The 21,539-nt window shown below is 35.1% G+C and overlaps 2 protein-coding genes across 2 annotated transcripts; both read right to left on the reverse strand.

Moving 5' to 3' along the window:
• Positions 1 to 1,205: 1,205 nt before the first annotated feature.
• On the reverse strand, positions 1,206 to 7,962 carry LOC134850971 (GTPase Era, mitochondrial-like). Its single transcript, XM_063866810.1, has 6 exons — positions 7,737 to 7,962; positions 6,821 to 6,989; positions 3,299 to 3,571; positions 2,653 to 3,116; positions 1,721 to 1,888; positions 1,206 to 1,451 (listed from the first exon to the last, which is right to left on the reverse strand). The coding sequence occupies exons 1-6, from the start codon at positions 7,878 to 7,880 to the stop codon at positions 1,296 to 1,298; spliced, it is 1,374 nt and encodes a 457-aa protein (XP_063722880.1). The 5' UTR covers positions 7,881 to 7,962; the 3' UTR covers positions 1,206 to 1,295.
• Positions 7,963 to 7,968: 6 nt separating this feature from the next.
• LOC134850972 (citramalyl-CoA lyase, mitochondrial-like) lies at positions 7,969 to 17,681 on the reverse strand. The gene is made up of 4 exons (XM_063866811.1): positions 17,224 to 17,681; positions 9,596 to 9,784; positions 9,069 to 9,367; positions 7,969 to 8,336 (listed from the first exon to the last, which is right to left on the reverse strand). The coding sequence occupies exons 1-4, from the start codon at positions 17,624 to 17,626 to the stop codon at positions 8,034 to 8,036; spliced, it is 1,194 nt and encodes a 397-aa protein (XP_063722881.1). The 5' UTR covers positions 17,627 to 17,681; the 3' UTR covers positions 7,969 to 8,033.
• Positions 17,682 to 21,539: the final 3,858 nt, after the last annotated feature.

A 21,539-nucleotide genomic window follows, 5' to 3' on the forward strand; every position in this document is an offset into this window, starting at 1 on the left:
CAAAACAGACAACAGACAGCTAGAGAAGTGTTAATGAACTCGGTAAAGCAGATTTTTTTTCGAATTTTCAAAAAATTTGCAAATTTTGAATTTCGACAAGAATATACAGAATTATCCGGACAAAACGAAATCAGAAATCGAAATTTAAAACCAGTTCTCAAATTGAGTCAAGATTAGACAAAAAGTTAAGAGAAAAAAGTTGCTTAGAATTACCAGAATTAATATGGTGCAATCTTTTCCTCAAAATTCTTCACCAAAACTTTAAAAAGAAATGGTTTTTTTGGCTTTTTTTAGTTAATGAAGATTTACACTGAAACTACCAAGTTAATAGATGAGACAGTTGTATCAAAAGAAGCCTCTTAAACAACCCAACGAAGGATCTAAAAGGATAAAATTTCTAAAATCTGTACAAGAGAATATATTTCTGGTTGATAGCCAAAAAAGGTCATTTTTACTTTATAAAAATACAATACACAATATATACTATAAAAAATTCTTTGGCTAAAAACAATTTCAAGACTTAGGCAAATTTTTGAAAAATTTATCCTCCGAGAATTTCGTTGCGCTGTTTAAGAGGCTTCTTGTGATACAACTTTCTCATCAATTAACTTGGTAGTGTCAGCGTAGTTCTTGATTATTTAAAAAAGCCAAAATGACCCATTTTGGGGTAAAATTTTAGTTGGGAATTTCGAAGAAAAAATGCATCAGATTATTTCTGGTGAAATTCTAAGCAATTTTTGCTTTCTTTTTTTTGTCTAACTTGAACCCAGGTTGAGAAAAACGGTGTTAAATTTTCAATTTTTGTTGGTTTTGTCCGGATAATTTAAATCAGCACTGTATATCACTTAAAAGAAATCAAAAGTTTGACCGCAGAAAAAATCATCACGACCTATATAAGCGTCTTCACAACGTTCATTGACAATTAAAGAACAACGTTATCAGTAGCATCCAAAGAAGAGTCGCCCTACCCACACGTAGCCTCAATTTTGATTGCCAAATGTTTGATAATGGCACCCTTTGGTTCTTGTTGTAGCTATACCCGACCTGTTTTCAGCTTCCGATTGAAATGGAGTGATCGATTGTTTGAGAAATAGATAGATGATGGGAATTTTTGCTGATGTCTGGTACAGGCGAAGTCTATCACTGCAGTTCGCTCAGGGTCTCTAGCGACAAACCCGACGTAGAACTGGATACACTTTCAAAACTCAGCAATTTAAATTGCAATTTAAGACACAATCTCATCAGATTATTTCAATGCGCAGAAAATGAAGTTTTAAATCAAAGTTGTTTGTGGTTTATCTCCTTGGCTGAGGATAGAAGCGCTCTTCTACTGTGAGTGATATCTTGACGGGCACTTGTGTGATTGTGGAGATGAGCTCTTTGCTCTCCGAGATGATCTTTCGAAGGGTGTTCGCGTTCTCCCCCAAAATCAGACCCATCTGGTAGGGAGTCTAAACACAATATGACTTATTAATCTGTCCATCGCAGTCTGCTCAATCTTACAACTAAATCAAATTAAGAACTATGCCAGCCACTTCGTAACGAAAAGAATCAATATTAACTTGTGGGTGACCAGGCATTGATTGATGTATTTGAGGTTAAAAAACAGCACACAACAGTGGACAAAAAGGAGTCCCTAAAAGCCAGTTCTAGGAAAATAGAAGATGGCTTTCAAAATCCCGTCAAAATGGTTTGACGACCACACTCGCACACCACTTACAATGAGAAGAGCCACAATGACTAGTTCGTGATCTGTTTCGAACACATCTTGAATCTCAATGTTGACCTTGTATGGCAAATGCTGTGGCAGGTTCTCAAACACTCGAGAGATGATAGCATTTTCAATCACTTTCTCCACACTCGCATTAGTGTACACCCCGTCTTTTACCTGAAACAGCATTCAAGGGGGTATTTTTTGATACTCATTCTTGATAATCTCTCTTTCTTGATAATCTCTCTTTCTTTACTGTTCTGGTAAACACATGTGAACGAAAAGAGACAAGACCGGTAACTGATGAAGCTGTTTCTCATTTTCGCGGTTCCAGATTACCCCCAAGAGCAAGATGCATTACTCCATCCCCACTACCCCTCCCCCCAAATTTCCGTTTTTGTGCTTTGATTATAAGAAATGAGAAACTGCATAGAATCCACAAACGGATCATTTGATAACGTTGCTGAGATTATCCGATTTTTTTTCGAAAAAGGGGCGACTACCGAATATATAAAATTTGAGTGAAAATCTTGTGGATTTTTCTGATATAATTCCGTTACAAAAAACTTGCCGTTAATTTACTTTTTCTTTTTATACGAAATTTTAAAAAACGGATGACAAATCTTTGTTTTCTGAAGAAAAAGTCAGCATATGGTCGGAGAAGCATTAACAGCTAACAATGAAATGCGCCGGGAAGATAGCGTAATTAAGCATTAACCGATCAAATTAGCTGAGTTCAGTTTCACATGTATTAAAATGGTCAATGGAGAGTAAAAAAGACGGCATGCTAACTATAGTAGGCTTAGTATGTGATATGACCCACGGCAAAAGCAGTTCGCGTATTAACATTTCCAAAACGTTTTTGATCAAGTTGATTTCCGAATTATGGCAAATGACCATATTTTGCCAAAAAGTTCTCTGCAACTTGAAGTTTCACCAACCTCAAATTTCCCAGGCTTCGCTTTGCCCATAAAATAACTTTTCAGCTCACTCAATCCAAAACCACGCAATGCTGATATTTGAAACACGGCCGAAAACCCATTAAAGCCCCTTCGTTTCTTCAGCACATTTAACTGTTGAAAATACTCTTCATCGTCTCTGTCTATAACTTCAACAATCGAAGGCTTCTCTTGAGGTTTCTTTTCAGATTCAAACGCAAGCATTGAGCTATTTTCAACCTCCAAACTTTCTCTTGTCAGCAATTCATTTTCTACATCTATGGAGTTTTCGTTGATTTTACTTCTGGCGTGACTTCGTTTGAGTTTGCTTGGTAAATGGGTTGAAAAGTCGGCTGCAAGAAGACCTTTGCCCGGCTTAGCCTGTGTACTTCTACTCTCGATTGATTTGCCTCCAATAATTCCCTCGGTTAGCACTTGGACCAAGCTCTTCATACTTTTGATGCTACCTACAATAAAATATCAGGCTTCAAGAAATTATCGAATCGTAACTGGCTTTTTAATTTTTTTTTACATTGGACTTGTATATTTCGAACTTTTAATCAACCAGTATAAACTTCTTTTTTACGATTGCCACTTTTTGGGAAAATTCCACGAGTCGAGAAAAATGTTTGAACCTACATGAACTAACCTTTGTACACATCGACCTTATTAAGAATAAGCACGACTTCTTTATCAGGGAAAACTGATGTTGTCGCGAACAACTTGGCCAGTTGCTCTTTCACGACTGGTGGAATTTTATTCGTATTCTTGTGGTCCTCACAGTCGATCATCAGGGCTATTAGATCACAGTGAAGAAACGCTCTTCTTGGGTCGTCATAGATGGATTTAGGCAGTTTGTGCTTCCTCGCTTGTTTGCTGTCTATCAGACCAGGAGTATCCCAGAATATAAGTTGAGTATCACCTACACTAAACAAGCAATTACTTTTCCAACAGTAACTAAATTCCATCCTTCTCACCAAAAATGTCTCAAAAGGAGCAAGTTAACTGTACTAATAATGACTCAGTTTTCTATTGTTTGACATTGGACGCCTGAAATTCAGTAGTAGATTTAAAAATCACAAACTGTGTCAATCCGAACTTCCGAACAAAATCTTCCGATGCCAACTTATTCTCGTGGTAACAACAACATTCCTGAAGAGTGACATTTTTCAGCATTTTTTAAAATATCAATCATTAATCAAGTTTTAAACATAGGCGCTACGCGCAATACACCGAAGGCATAGAAACTGAAGCAAAAACCAAACAACTTGAACAACTAATAATTGAAGAATAACAGTTCTAGAACAAAAAATCGTACTAATACATGTATACACCAAAATTTTGCTATATCGAGAAAGATCCTGAAATAACAGTTCTAGAACTAAAAATCGTACTAACACATGTATAGGTTAAATTTTTGATATATCAACGAAGATCATAAAATAACACTTCTAGAACTAAAAATCGTACTAACACATGTATACACCAAAATTTTAAACAAAACACACCTGATAAATAAATAAACAATAAAAAAATAAATCAATACATAAATAAATAAATACATAAATAAATAAATAAATAAATAAACGCAAAACTGAAATGTACAAATAATTAAATTAACATGAAAAAATATATATCTCATGAACAAATAACCAAACAAACAGACCCATGATATAAATAAATGAAAGTAAATGAATTAAATAAAAACACATACATAAATAATAAAAGCAAAACTAAATGAAAGAAAGAATAATTAAATAAATATAGAAATAAATATCAACAAATAAACAAAACACACCTGATAAATAAATAAGCAATAAAAAAATAAATCAATACATAAATAAAGAAATAAATACATAAATGAATACATAAATAAATAAATATATAAATAAATAAAAGCAAAAGTGAAATGTACAAATAATTAAATAGACATGAAAAAATATATATGAACAAATAACCAAACAAACAGACCCATAATATGAATAAATGAAAATAAATAAATGAAATAAATACACATACATAAATAATAAAAGCAAAACTAAATGAAAGAAAGAATAATTAAATAAATATAGAAATAAATATCAACAAATAAACAAAACACACCTGATAAATAAATAAGCAATAAAAAAATAAATCAATACATAAATAAATAAATAAATACATAAATAAATACATAAATAAATAAATAAATAAATAAATAAATAAAAGCAAAAGTGAAATGTACTAATAATTAAATAGACATGAAAAATATATATGAACAAATAACCAAACAAACAGACCCATAATATAAATAAATGAAAAACAATAAATTAAATAAATACGCACGCAGAAATAATAAAAGCAAAACTAAATGAAAGAAAGAATAATTAAATAAATAAACAAAACACGTGATAAAAATAAACAAAAATAAATATGTACATACATAAATTATAAATAAATATAAGCAAACTAAACATAATTAAATAAATAGAACAGATAATTAAATAAATAAAGATGAACAAATAAAGAAACAAACATACGCAATCACGTGGCATAGCGCGATATAGTCCAGCTCACATGATAATTGATAACTGTGGACGTTATTTGTCGACACTTGACAACAGACAACATTAAAAAAAAACCCGTTACACGATACCATAACACCTTGACTAAAGTCTTCGGTGTAATCAATGCCACAGCAACAGTTTGTCATCAAAAAGACTAACAGATTCTTGAGATCTCTTCAACTATCTCAACCAGTGATGTCTATTTAAAATACAGTGATTTAAATTATCCGGACAAAACGAACAAAACTTGAATTTTCAAACGCGTTTTTCTCAAATTGGGTTAAGATGAGACAAAAAGTGAAGAGAACAAAAGTTGCTTAGAATTTCATCAGAATTGATATGGTGCCATTTTTTCTCAGAAATTCTGAACAAAAATTTTACCCCAAAAATGGGTTATTTTGGCTTTTTTCAATTTATCAAGAATTACGCGGAAACTGCTTTGTTAATTGATAAGAAAATTATATCACAAGAAGCTTCTTACGCAGCTCAACAAAGTTTAATAAGGGTTAAATCCCCAAAAACTAGTATAAGAGAAAAAAATTTCACTTGATAGTCAATAAATGTGATTTTTACTATATAAAACCCAGAATCTGTTTACAAATAAATTTTAAGCAAATTGCGCAACTTTTTGGAGATTTAACCTTCTTAAACTTTGTTGAACTGCGTGAGAGGCTTCTTGTGATATAATTTTCTTTTCAATTAACAAAGTAGTTTCAGCGTAATTCTTGATTAATTGAAAAAAGCCAAAATAACCCATTTTTGGGGTAAAATTTTTGTTGAGAATTTCGGGAAAAAATGGCACCATATTAATTCTGGTGAAATTCTAAGCAACTTTTGTTCTCTTCACTTTTTGTGTAATCTTAACCCAATTTGAGAAAAACGCGTTTGAAAATTCAAGTTTTGTTCGATTTGTCTGGATAATTCAAATCAGCACTGTAAAAACTGAAATTTAAATTAACTTTGTTCAAGAAATTTATTAAAATAGTTGGCAATTTAAATTTCCCTGAAACTATTTAAATTTTTCCTTGGTAATTTAAACTTTTCTTAAGTCTGTTTTTGGCAGTTTTTCTGCCATTTTTGGGTATTTTTTGAAAAAATAGATCGAAAGCAATTTTTTGGGCATATCTATGTAAGACAAAACCTTATCAATCTTGTCGTGAAAATTTCGATTCATTGCTTGTTCCGTGAAAGTGCGAAAAGTGAAACTAATTGACATGAATTAACTGTGTACCGTGGTGCCGGATCGAATACCGCCCAAGGAAGTTGTTTTTTTTTTCAATTTAAATTGTTCGACTTAAATTAAAGTTTTTCATTTAAATTGAGTGGGCTCATAATTTCACATCTAAATAAATTAAAATTGAAAAGAAAATTAAAACTTATTTATATTGCTTCTTTTCAAATGGACATCACTGATCTCAAGCTATGGTACCTAGAAACGAATTGTCAACCCTACAGAGAAATAACTCAACGGCTCAGCATATGTAATTTTTATACGCTACTAACGAATCTCTACCCCTACCCCCTTTGCGAAAAGAGGGGGGGGGGCAGAAAAGGGGCTTCCCTATCATATAAATGTTCTTAATCTAATTCTATGCTTTTACAATATTAATCTAATCAGTCTGCACCTTGGGTGAGGTATCCTCTCATGGATGCTCTTGTGGTGTGCACTTTGGAGGACACTGGCATCACGTCCTTCCCACACACACTGTTCACCAGAGTCGATTTACCCGCATTCGGGTGACCCACAACTGCTATGTCCAGCCTCTTCGTTTCCACATCAGGCTTAGCCAACTTCTGAATTCAACCACATATTTGAATTGTCTGACTCTGACATATTTTAAAATTATACCAACTCGGATTTACGTGGATTTAATATGAAAACTCGACAAAAATTCGGGTGGAATTCGTTCTGACCAAATTTTCTGCGCCCCAGGCATTTTTTTAAAAAACAGGCCAACAAAAAAGGCGTTTTAGACATTTTTTTGGAAATCGCGCTCCCCCTCAAAATTGGCATATATTGGCGCCTTTAGAAAAACTTAGGGTCCGTCAGCCAAAAATGGATATCTCAAAATAGTACCAAGAAGGGACCATTTGGGTCGGTAGGGCGTCGAATCCATAAACCCACTTTGGATACTATTTTTTAACATCCATTTTAGGTGACCAACCATAAATTGTTCAAAAGGCGCCTTTGGCGCCAATATATACTGATTTTGAAGGAGCGCGAGTCGCCGAAAAACGCGATTATTTTGTCAAAAAAACTTCCCAAAAGAGCCCAAAACAGGATTTTCGACCTAAATGCTGAAACAATTTCCTGCGGGGCTAGTTTTTTTTTGTAAAAACAGGGTATTTTTTATGTTCTGAGAGCGCTCGAAAAACCAACTTTGTCGACCTAAAAAAAGTTTCTGAAAATCGCCCTCTCGAGAAAATCCTAGATCCGCCCCTGAAATGGATTATACTGACAGACGCGAGGGGAACGGGTTGCCCAATTGAGATGAAAACCTTCGCGTACGATAATGCTTGGTTGTATTGTATTACACTTACATCAACATCTGGTTTCCCATTCGCTTCTGATATCCTGTTGTCTATACTCTGTGAGCAAAAACTACGCGTATTTCCAGCAGGGTTGCAAAAAGAACATATCTGCAATCGACTGAAAGTTCGAAATAATTTCACTGATTTATTCATTTAACTTTCAAATGACAAAATATCTGAAAAAGAATTAAATTAGTTTTAAAGTGCATCGATCCGGTTTTTCATCTTTTTTTTTTCGTGATAACTACAAATTCTTAAATTCATTTCACTGAAATAGATAAAAATTTAACGAAGAAAAAAGACCAGTTACAAATTCATATTTTGCTTCACTCTCAGTATGTTTCTCGCTTGTTTAACTAAAGGCATGTCAATCATTTTGCCCTCATACAAAATAGCCCCGACGCCATCACTGGACATCTTCTCCCATTCAGCCACTAGCCCTGTGGCCCATTTGATCTCTCGTTCAGTTGGGGAGAAACAAGTCTGCACTGTTTCGATCTGTTTTGGGTTTATGATTTGTTTGCCATTGAAGCCCATCAGCTTACCTTCTGTGCAGCTCTTGATTAGACCCTGCTCGTTCGCTAGGTCATTATAAACCATGTCAATAGCCTGCAACAGCAAGTAAGTTTCAATATTCAATTTCCATAAAATTTCAATATTATTTCAGTCATTACACTCAGGGGCGGATCTAGGATTTTCTCGAGGGGGGCGGATTTTCAAAAAATTTCCAAAATTTTGACGACCTTTTTTTTTAGGTCGACCAAATTGATTTTTCGAGCTCTCCCAAAGCACTGTTTTGCCCCTATTTTGGCAAAATTTTCTGAGCCGCAGACAAATTTTTGAAAAAACAGTCAAAAAAGCCGTTTTTGGGCACTTTTTGAAAAATGTTGACAAAAAAATCGCGTTTTTTTGGCGCGCGCTCCCCCTCAAAGTTAGTATATATTGGCGCCAAAGGCGCCTTTAGAAAAAAATTAAGGGTCGGTCGGCCAAAACTGGATTTCTGAAAAAGTATCAAAGGGGGGACCCTTTGGGTCGGCAGGGGGTCGAATCCCTGAGGGGGGGAGGGGGCGTTCGCCACCCGCCCCCCCCCCCACCCCTAAATCTGCCCCTGATTACACTACAGCCCTCTTTCGATGAAACCACTTGAAAAAAATCACAGAAAGATGCAGACATCTGAAATAACTTGAAGCAATAATCCCAGTCTGACATGACCTTTAAAAACTTTGGGGCAACGAAGCTAGGAAAAAAACCTTCATACTACTAACAAAAACTTCAGAAAACCAATTTAATTATCAGCCTCGCAGAAATTTATAATCGAAGATAGTTTTAAAAAAAGCTAGCCTGAAGTGAAAACATTTTGGCCACCATCAACAGTTTCTGTCTAACATACAGCACCTCCGTCGCATCTTCAGTCCTCGTAGCACCAACAGAGGCTAAGTAATCATCAGAACCAAACACAATGGCATCTGGGACCAAGTTACAATTCAACATTGTCGACAGTTCGTTCATTTCGTTGCATATACTTTGAAGATTTATGATAGCTCGAGGTGTTTCGCATATGAGCACTATATGCACTGTATAGCTCGGAGGTCTTTCCATTGCCAGGCCATAGATCTTGTTAAGAAGCCAGTCGACCTCGGCTGGAAAGGAAAAAAAAAATTAAATTAACATGTTTGTTCAAAAATCCTTAGAAAATTGAGCTAAACTGGGTCGGTTAAAGTAACCAAAACAAGCTCAGACAGTTCGTAATTGATAAAAAAAACTTCCTAATTTGAAAGTTCGTTCAGATAGTTTAAAATTAATATTTCTAGTTTACACAACATCAGATAAACAACGTTTATACCATATGATCAATAAATATATCTAACCTGGATCCTCGACTTTCGGCACACATATCGATTCAGGTGCATTCTGACTACCAAACACCGCTTCCAGGTCTTTAACTGCCCTCGTAGACGATACAGGATTTATCCTCACACAAACATCTATACTTTCTTTAAACTTGATTTTATCCAAAGAATGGGCTATATTATCTCTCGCTTTGTCTTTGCTCGAATCTATAATCCAGATATATGATACAATATGATCATCCATATCCTGTTCTATGTTCAAATTGAACCAGAAACTTGAAACAGAAATAATTATTTTTCTTTTTATTGATATAAGAGAGCTATTTAATTCGCATATGCAGAGCCGCACAATTGCATTTCAGGCCAATAAGTACTACGAGAGCTATTTTATCAAACATTTGAATCGCCGTATAATTGCACTTCAGTTCAATCCTATTCATTGCGTTGCTCCGCATCAATTTTCTGTTCTAGATTATTCTAGAATTAGAAGCTCAAAGTTGAGCACTCAGCAATTTTCTCTTTTAGTGGACGCTATTTAAATAAATTTGAGCACTAAGCAAAAGTGATCACGCTCCGTTTACAGAAAATTGCCTACTGCTCAAAATTCGAGTATAAAAGCTAAGCTGAAAACGACTTAAAACCACAACGCTCCATTTTAACAAAATAGTAACTAACTCAATCCCAACCTTTGGATAGCCATCGGAAAATAGTTCCGGGTTCATCCTTTCTAACCTCTTAAAACATAAAACTTAAATCCAGCCGAACCTTCCAGTGAACGACGAAAGAGAAGTTAAAGGTCTCAAGAGCGAATTTGAAATAAAAAGAGAACTTTAAATTTTTGATTTGGACTGCAATATTTCTGAGAAATTCAAAAAACAGCCATTCTTGACTATAACAGCCTGTCAAGGACACAACAGCCGATTGTGAGACGAAACGATTAAATAAAAGAGGCGCTTACTTGAAAAAGACAGCGTGGACAGAAGGTCCAGTGGGACATTCGAGACAGCTCCGAACCCTCCTGTGCAACGGAGATCGAGAGATAACAACATTATCTCTGGGAGAAGTTGGAGTTATTAGAGGCCCGGTGTCTAGAGACTTTTAACAAACATTAACCAACTTTTAGCTGTTGTAATGCCCTGAACGCATTTAAACTAATTCGATATTGATATAGTATTTCAGTGCATGAGCAGTTAAGGGCGAGGAAAGTTTCAATTCATCTCTAATGAATCCAGTATGTAACTGTCACTAAAATATTTTACATTGTGGTTATTGGCCCGTGTTTTTAGTAATTGTAACGTTTTATGTAGATCCGAGACCCAGCTACGAGGTTATTTTTGCATATGAACTAAAGCTGATTAAAACTCGTTTGGCTGATGCCCTAAAAACGGTGACATGATAATTTGCCCATAAAAAAACCAAGAAAACCAACTGGCTAGGTCAAGACGGTTAAAAACGAGTAGAATCAAGGTAACTGACGTCAGCCAATCGTCAATAGGTACTTTTTAGGCGCTCCATCACTGTGTAATTTCTGGACGAATGTTACATAAACAACTACATGGGATCAACTGAAGGGAGGCTTCCTAGATCATTTCGCTGACTGTAGAGACCAATTTGAACATAGGGTTGATGTCGAAAATGCAGTTCGCCAAGATAGTTAACTCTTCAAAAATTATTTGCAGAATTAAATATTCTATAGATAAAGGTTGGCCAGAAAACATTAATCCAGCGTTTATTAACGCCGCTAGAGACGTTGCAGCAATTACAAAAGCTCGACTAAGAAGCTAAAAGTACATTGGTTTTTACATGAAGGGGTTAAGACCATTATCTCTGAAACAAAAAGCTCATGAATACATGATCGAACATCCAAATTCAACTTGAGATGAATTTACAGAAAAATGTCATCACTAAGGATCTAACACTCAGTAATGCTACAGATCCGGCCAATAAATCTACAACTGACAAAATAACTTCCTTGGAAACTCAATTAAGGGAATTAACCTAACTGATAAAACATCATTTTCATTGCTGCAACCCTGACACAAAGGTTAAGCCCAACAATACTAGATTCTGTGAACAATGTAGAATGAATGTACATTCACTATTTCGGAAAATAGTTCCGGGTTCATCCTTTTTAACCTCTTAAAACATAAAACTTTAATCAGGCTTAAACATCTGATATAAAATAAACAATTTGTCCGATAATAAAATCTAGAGAAAAGAATAGTTTTCTTAATGTAGAACGGCTATCTTATTAACTAGCAGCGCTATCTCGCGTATTAGGATGAATGTCCAGCTAGTATAATCCATTGGTGCGACCAGTGAGGCGTACAATTATCTAGGAAAATTGTTCTCATTCTCTAGAGAGAGAACTATCTGTCTAAAACAATTTTGAAAGCCAGAGAAATCTATCACGTTCCAAAAAAAAGAGCGAATTGTCAATTGATTTTCTCAAAACAAGAGAATTTATTGTCCTCCTCAAATTAGAGAGACTTCATACGTTCCAAATTGTTAACTTGAACTAAATTAAAAACTTTGAATTTAAAATGATAGGATAGAATGAATTTAATTCTTTTTCAATCTACCCTATGCTTTCATAATTTTCCTTTCTTTCTAACAAACTACAAAAATGGCTGACGTTCCAGTTAGAGGCCCGGTGTCTAGAGACTTTTAACAAACATTAACCAACTTTTAGCTGTTGTAATGCCCTGAACGCATTTAAACTAATTCGATATTGATATAGTATTTCAGTGCATGAGCAGTTAAGGGCGAGGAAAGTTTCAATTCATCTCTAATGAATCCAGTATGTAACTGTCACTAAAATATTTTACATTGTGGTTATTGGCCCGTGTTTTTAGTAATTGTAACGTTTTATGTAGATCCGAGACCCAGCTACGAGGTTATTTTTGCATATGAACTAAAGCTGATTAAAACTCGTTTGGCTGATGCCCTAAAAACGGTGACATGATAATTAGCCCATAAAAAGACCAAGAAAATCAACTGGCTAGGTCAAGACGATTAAAAAGGAGTAGAATTAAGGTAACTGACGTCAGCCAACCGTCAATAGGTACTTTTTCGGCGCTCCATCACTGTGTAATTTCTGGGCGAATGTTACATAAATAACTACATGGGATCAACTGAAGGGAGGCTTCCTAGATCAATTCGTTGACTGTAGAGACCAATTTAAACATAGGGTTGATGTCGAAAATGCAGTTCGCCAAGATAGTTAACTATTCAAAAATTATTTGCAGAATTAAAAATTCTGTAGATAAAGGTTGGCCAGAAAACATTAATCCAGCGTTTATTAACGCCGCTAGAGACGCTGCAGCAATTACAAAAGCTCGACAAAGAAGCTAAAAATACAATGATTTTTACATGAAGGGGGTTAAGACCATTATCTCTGAAACAAAAGGCTCATGAATACATGATCGAACATCCAAATTCAACTTGAGATGAATTTACAGAAAATGTCATCACTTAGGATCTAACATTAAGTAAATCTACAGATCCGGCCAATAAATCTACAACTGACAAAATAACTTCCTTGGAAACTCAATTAAGGGAATTAATCTAAATGATAAAACATCAAGAAGCTTTTGATAAAACATCATTTTCATTGCTGCAAGCCTGACATAATGGTTAAGCCAAACAATACCAGATTTTGTGAACATTGCAGAATGAATGGACATTCCTTATCCAAGTGCTCCAAAAAGTAAATAAAAGATGAAGTGAGCAAACTGAGAAAAGAATTGACATTTAAAAAAGAGCGAAAGGTCTCAATCGGAACTAATTATAGGAAGCAAAGGCCCAATAATTTTCCCGACCAAAACAGTCAGTAAGGAAAGAGAAACAAAGGCAATTTTGGAAATAATCAGAATTGTTCTAACCCAAATCAAAATAACTACACCATTCGTTATTATAATAATTATAAAGAAAATGCTTACCAAAGAAAAAATAGTCAGCCTGCCCAAAATTCAAAAAATGTTTTTCGAAAAAATCAGCAAGCCTCTGAAGAATATTATGCCAAGATAATAGACGACAACCTATTAATGACCCTAGAGGTCGACAAAATTATCCAAATGACTATAATCGTAATAGCAGCAGAGAATCAAACTGATCTCATTCGCCGAGTTTCCAAAATAGACTATTGCAATGCAATCATTGATCTTTTACCTCTAAACTGTTTAAGTCTCCGAAACCGAGTAAGGATAGTAATCCTAAACCAAGGATACACCTTAAACTCTATCATTTTGCCACCGGAGACAAAAATAAGAAACAGATTTTTGGAAATGGAAGTTAGGTTTGATTCAGAGTCATCATGCAGTATAATAAACTATCCTTTTATCAAGATTTACAAAAAACTAGGTCAAAAAAACAATTTTACAAATTCAGAAGAAAAGCAAAATCCTACAATGGATCTGAAGTACGAATGTTAGGTCATACTTCAACTCAATCATGTTTTGACACTGATGGAAAATATCCTTTCAATCACTAAGCATGGATAACAGAAGATGAAATGTGATTTAATTGGAATAGATTTTGCCATCCTTTCCTTATAGCCCTTTATTTCCATATCCCAGCAGCGGAACTGAAAACCAATTAAGGAGTTATTTCATGGCTTTTATTATAATGATTATCCCAATGTATCTAAAATAGCCGTTTTAAAGGGCCACACAGGGTAAAAACTAAGCATTACCTGACTTATTAAGTCGAAACCTAACACATCGTGATATTTAAAAATATCAAGTAGAAAACAAATAAATTATTGTGTATTACACAAAATGATAAGAAAATGATAAATGTTAGTGATAAAGATGATTTCACTAAAAGAAAATGATAAACATTAGTGAAAAAGGTGATTTCAGTATAGAAGACGCTTCAGACTACTTCGAATCGAAGAGTCTTGTTGCTCAATTAAAAAAAACGATTTCTCCCGATTTGAATAAAAAAATCAATCAGATAAAAAAATTATCACAACCTGATATAACAGACGATAATTTAAATGAGAAAACTCCTGGCGAAATCATCGCATTGGACCATTACCTAGACCAATCAGAAAGACTCAATTTATTGGAAGGAAACGCTGAAAACAGTCTCTTTCAAAATTTAGCCAAAGGCATAACAATCATACGATTCCTACACCGGCTTTAAAGTTAATTGGACCCCCTAGCCTCGAATGTGAAAGCAACAAACCAAGTTATTTTAGAACTACTTTCGAAAATGAGTGTGCAGAAAACTCAAACTCGGATAATGACACAATTCGCGAAGAACAGTACAATGATACTGTAATTGTATATATAAAAAAACCATGAAAAACCCGTCAGAAACAACATAACAGTATATCTTGAGGAAAGAGGATTGAAAGCTTATATTCAGCAATATGTACTTTTGTTCAATGACGAACAAACTGATCTCTTACGCACGAATGAAGATAGTGCTGATTGCACTCAGAGTCCAAAAATCTGCTCTGTCGAATTTAGCGCAGGTGAATTAGCCTATAAACAACCACCATGGTGAAACCAGGACTTTACAAATATGCTGCTTCATGAATGTTTAGAATATCAGACGAATGAACCCAAAAGAAAGGACTTAAATGAAGCTCCATAACAACAATGGGGGCGACTGGAACCAGGTCCAATGATAACAATTCACATTGATCGCAAAAGTCCATTGAGACCATGGAGTCGAGGCAAAAATTATTGCCTAATTGTTGCCGACGCCTTTTCCCGATATGTCCTTGTTTATCCATGTAGACTCAAAACAGACCATTAAGCTATTAGAAAAATACATAAGCACATTTGGTTTTCCGCAGCAAATTATCAATGATAACGAAGTGCATTTATGAGCAATTATTTTGCTCATTGGTCATCGGAACTCAAAATAACTCTGAGAGTTAGAACCGCATATTCTCCGTGGTCTAAGGGAAAAGCCGAAAATCCAAAACAAGCATTTAACCTGAAAAATCAGGCATTTTATATTACCTCAGGCTCAAACTGGTCTGAGCTGACAAACAAAAATTTACTTTCGCACACAATACCGCCATCAATTATAGTACGGGATATACATCATATGAGATTGTAATTGGCATTCAGCACCAGGTTCCCTTAAGCCTTAACTTAGGTCTGTCTCGTGATCAAAACAAAAGATGTGCATCTGACTTTTGTGCTGTCTCAACGATCGTACACCTAGTGAACACCAGTCGAATAATGAGAGAATAAACAAATTTCTTCAAAATCGCATATCGATAGAAATAATGAAAGAGGAAAAAGATTTCAAAATAATCTACAGTAATAATTATGCTAATTGCCGCCGCATTACTAATCAGGCCCACTCCTATAATACCAGTTCAAATTAGGAAAGCCTATAAAAGAAGGGACAAAAAAATTGCAAGAAAAAATGTCGGAACCCGTATTGAAACCCCTCAAAAACATTTGAATTTACATTCTGGACCATATACTGTTATATAAAAAAAACACAGAAGTAACGTATGAAATCCAAAACAATTTTACCGACGAAAAAAGATTGTGCATTGCAATTAAATTGTTGAGTACTTTCCGAAAGAGGAAAAAAATGCCACATCCTGTAGAGGAGTATTCTACTGGTCCTTTTTTGAATGATTTTATGATCATATTACGAATAGATATATCAAACCAGTCTAAAGAGTTTGAAAATCCAAATAAAGCATTTTGGCCAGTAAGTAACGATGGCTGTCAGCCCAAGCCTATCATAATTTTACAATAGTAGATCAAAACAGAACAATAGAACCCGAAGAAACAATCAGGCCACGATACTATGCATCTAAGAACGCTGTTCGACTGGAATACAACAGAACTGAATTTAAAACCTATTAGAAGTTCCACTCCTTATCCCAATTAAAGTAATACTAACAATTTTATTATGAATTCCAATGCTTTTGATAACCAAAGTAGTATATATTTTTTTTTCACATGAATTTTTATTTGGCACCCAATCAACTTACGTCATCTCCGAAAAGCAGATAAACCAAACCAATTGTTTCATTCGAATTTTTTTCTCTCCAGCCAGTAAAATTTCTCAGGCTCTCTTTTTATATCCATGACAAGTGACATTTCGCTGGCCAAATACAAGGGCAGCTCGAATATATGCGACCCCGCTGCCAGCTGTTTGAACTCTAACGCAGAAACATGCACTAAGCACCTTGGTGACATATATTGACTCTTTGATATTTTACCTCTACCCTCCTTAAGGTTAATTATATAACCATTTTATCCTATTTCTTTTTCAACTCTAGCTCATTTGGAGTTAGCATTTTTAATTTCACAATTTGTGTAGACGATAATAAAGGTAAAAAAAACTTCTCTGGAATAACAATCCACGGTACATAGAACAACCCAATTTAATTCACATGTGAAAACGGCGCTTCAAGGTCTGACTTATCAAGCCTGAAATCAGTTTTAGAAACCTGAAACCAAAATTAGCAACACAGACTACACCGACTTTAGCATGATCGACAGCAAACTTTCAGATGATCGACAGCAAATGATGGCCGATTTAAGTCTTTTAGAGCGTCTTTGATTTGATGTTGATCAAACTGCTTTAGAAATAAGTTATGTATGCTCAAAAAATGCTGTTCAATTTATACCAATGTGCCACATATTGTATCATATCACCTGCCACACCATCCTCCATGTCTAAACATATGGAGTCAATTAGAAGTTGAGAGGCTTTCAGTACCATTTTCTCACTGTCTCCAGGAACATACATGAACGCTCTTCTCGCTTTAGGCAGCAATGATACTTCTGAACCCGTGGAATCTGACGAGCTCATAAGACGTGAAAAACATCTACTCGTTCTACTGGATTTTATCCGGTTGCGAGACATATTTTGCGACATAACACAGTGGTGTAGCTTCACATTAGAAGTTATTGGACGTGTTTGATAGTAGTGGAACTGATTCGATAATGATTTACAGCTTGAAACATACTCCGAGGAACTTTTCGAGTGAATAAAACTTTTTGCGAATAGCTTTGAGCAAGTCGAGCTGAAACCGACGCCTGAACATTTCTTGGCCATCGCAGAAAACTACTGATGCTAAATAATGAAAACTATTCGTTGTTATACAAATCTGATACCTGAAAGACGGACAAAAAATATGAAGCATCAACTTTTAAGAAAAGAATTATTTATTCAACGAAATATTTTGAAAACTAGATGAAACATTTCGGTTGAAATAATTATCGAAATAAAAATATGCAAAAGACATTCTCTGATACAACAATTGAAACAATGAATTAAAACTTCTACCAAAAAAAGGCATTCAACATGCGCAGATCTACAATTTAATCGATAAGGGGTGGGGGTTGCTTGATTTTAATTTTTTTTTACCTCGAACAAATTGATTTTCTGAGTCTTCCCAAAAAATTAGAGACCCTGCCCTGTTTTGCTCAAATTAAACTGCTTTATTTCATATTCAGCCGTATTTCGAAAGAAATCACATCAAATTAAAGTTTTCAATTACCAATGAGATTTTTGAATGCTGCTTTGTTGATATTATCCGGGTTGAAGTTGCATTTTAATTCAAAAAAGTATCATTGTTATTGTATTGTTATGACAAGTTTCAGTAATATACCAGACCAAAGCATAGATTAAGTGAGTTTATTCCAAGTTCATTGTTTTTCTATAACTTATTACAAAAACATTGATGCGACATTGATGAAATATCGATGTGACATCTATGTTTTGACAATTTTGTTACATTGATGTTAGATCAATGAAACATCTATTTCACATCCATGTTTGAACTATATTTCGTTTTTTTAACGAAAATTCGATTTGTTTTCAAAGTTTTGATGCGTGTCGTTACAAGTGATAAAAAAGATCAAAATGGCCTTACAGTATATTGATGGTTGATTGGGTTAATGCGCAGTCAGGCTATCCTAGACAGTCAAAGTCTCACAAACATAGTATCTGTTGGAACGTGGAAAGTACGTCGCCTGAGAAACCAACTGAAAATATGGAAAAGTCTTACTCAGAAAAAATATGGAAATTTGTCGTCTTCAGGAAACCAAAGTCTATGAATTACAAGGAGATCTCGACAGTTACGACATCTTCTGCTTAAAAAGAACCGACAAACACTACGGCCAAGCCTTCTACGTGAATAAAATAATCCACGCGGAGGAATGTACGAAAAAAAAATTACAGAATCACGTACATCGCCCTTAGAAAATCGACAAGGTTTTGCTCCAAAGAAACAGTGAAAGGAATAAAAATTTGTCGGATGAATTAGAAACCGTCTAAACGGGTAGTAGTGAATATATACGCTCCTAAAATTTCTAAAACGAATTGTGCAAAGTAACCATGAAATTCAAAGGGTGTGACACAATCTTCACAGGAGACTTCAACGCTAAGAAAAAGGAAGACGAAAACGATAAAAATGTTGGTTTCTCATGGCCCGTTCAAGTGAAGTCCAGCAATGAGCTTAAGTCTTTTCTCCCCCAGAAAAGCGTAGCAGATAAATATCTGGAAGAATCAATAATGGAAGCAGACACTACAGTAAATTATCGAACGTTGGCCGAAACAACTGATACCCCTAAGTTACCAGCACCGCTGCAAAGAAAACCCGACTCAAAAAGGAGCGTTGAGACCAAAAAGAAAATTCATGCTCTCACCACTTGAAGAAACAAATCAAAGTAATCTAGCTAATGAATTGATCAATGCTGTTGTACCAGCTATTGTTAGTGCTATTCAACCTGCTGTTAAAGTTGCTAGAAATTCATCGCCTCACAAAGAAACTCCTTTTTCAGTTGAAAATGGAACCGATTAACATTACATCTGCTGTAACTTCTGTGCTACTCAATAAGGCTAGGTCCATGTTGAAAAATTGGGACTTGGAAGCACTTATATATTGTCTTGAATTTCCGCGGTCAATTTTATGCATAACTGAAACATGGTTAAATACTCAAGGTGATTCCAACGCTTTACTTATAAAAAGTTATGATCAATACAGAGTGAAGTCTCGTGAATTGAGAGGTGGAGGTGTAATGATTCAAGCCCTGAAGGGTATCAACATTGTTGAAGAATTGCCGATAGTTATTGTAGAGGCTTTACCGAGGAAAATCTCACACCTAGGTTCTTGACAACGGTCAAAAAGGTACAAGAAGAAGCAACAGAAAATTGAGAAAAGCTCGAGGATCAGTCTGAGTCAAACCTAATATCTGCCATACATTTATAGCAGAATTAGAGCGAACAGTTGAGAAAACGTAGGAGTCACTGAAGTCACGGCTGACAACCTCATTGCCTGCTTCTAAGTTGCCAACCGAAGAATTATCAATTGAATGCGTTCTACTTACAATGGGGCTTAGAAAAAAATGATAATCAAACCTCATCGAAGCGGATTGCAGACAGTTTACTGTGCTTGGTGATCTCAACTTTCCCGATATTTGTCAAAAATCTGGCGAGTCTGCCAATCTATATTTCAACAAAACTATTCTCAGCAATTGAGGACTTTCATTTATGAGCCCACGAACATTGATGGAAAATCTATCCTTTCTTGCCATCCTTTTCAGAACGATATCTCCCATGTGATTTAAATATCTAATTTGACTGCGCTTCAAGGATCGTGCACTCTAAAACGCAGAAATCGCTCGAATCTTTCATAGTAGAATTCGTCACACACTATCCACTATCTGAATAAATTCCAGATTTTCAAGTGCTAGCAATGCTTCTTTGATCAGTCTTTGAACCGAATACGAGCAATAAGTGATATTCATGACATGAATTGTCTCACCTTAATTATAGAAAAATTCGGTAAAATCTTTTAATAATAGCATGATTTGTTCCAAACTAATGAGTAATAAATTTGACTTCAACAAAGTGACTTTTAAGACATATGTTCATCAAACTGTCTTAAATATTTGGCGACAAAAATTGAAAAAGATATCGAAGTCTACAGCAAGTCAACAAGGACAACTTCAACTACCCCCTCAACTTCAAGGCACAGCCCAGGACACAACCAGCGGTTCTACCTCACAACCAACATCTCCAACGTTCCATAGGCAGAACCTAGGACAGAACCAACATCTCCAAAGTTCCACAGGCAGAGCCCAGGACACAACCAGCGGTTCCACCTCACAACCAACGTGCCATAGGCAGAGCCCAGGACAGAACCAGCGGTTCGACCTCACTACCAACATCTCCAGAGGTTCAGATGCAGAACACAGGTCCTGACCAAGGGTTCTACATCACAACTCAGGCTAGATCCATTTCGAAAACATTTTTTTTCACTTTAAAAACATTTTTGTGCTTAAACTTAAAAATTTATGATCCTGCTACAAAAATTTCAAACCCATAGTCGATTTTGAAAGCTTTATTCAAGTTCGTGCTATAGCAAAACCCACATTGTGCTAAAAATTTAAAACAAATGTGCTAAACTTTTGTACAGTTTTTTTAAAAGAAATCTACATCCTCCAATGTGAAATGTTAGTACTGAATGGGTCAATTTAATTTTAATCCTCGGGGTATTAAGGTAGTAAAAACACACAAAATAACAAGGTTCCCACTTATACAACAAAAAAATACTGATAGCCAAAACCCGATAGCCAAAACTGTCTAGCCCAAAACTAGCTGCTGAGAATTTTCAAAAGTCCATTTTTTCCGAAACGTTTTCTTTAAACCCATAACTAAAAAAGGTTTTACTAGCCACATCTACAAGTTTTACAAAAATTTTGAAAGTCTCAAAACTTTTTACTCATTTGAACTCTTAAAAAAAACCGTTAAAAAAAAGAAAGTTTCACCGCTTAGTCCTTAACAATAATTAAAAAGCTCATATATGCGTGAGCTGTAGCTCACTTTGTTTATTTAACCACCAGGCTAACCCTCTGGCTGGTTGACTTAAACACAAAATTAAACGTAACTTATAGTAAAAATCTTGAGAAAGCTCAAAAAAGCTTCATTACCGGAACTACTTTGCGATCGCTGCCATCCGAGC

Source organism: Symsagittifera roscoffensis, chromosome 7, assembly GCF_963678635.1.
Source record: "Symsagittifera roscoffensis chromosome 7, txSymRosc1.1, whole genome shotgun sequence".
NCBI classification, from domain to species: Eukaryota; Metazoa; Xenacoelomorpha; order Acoela; family Convolutidae; genus Symsagittifera; species Symsagittifera roscoffensis.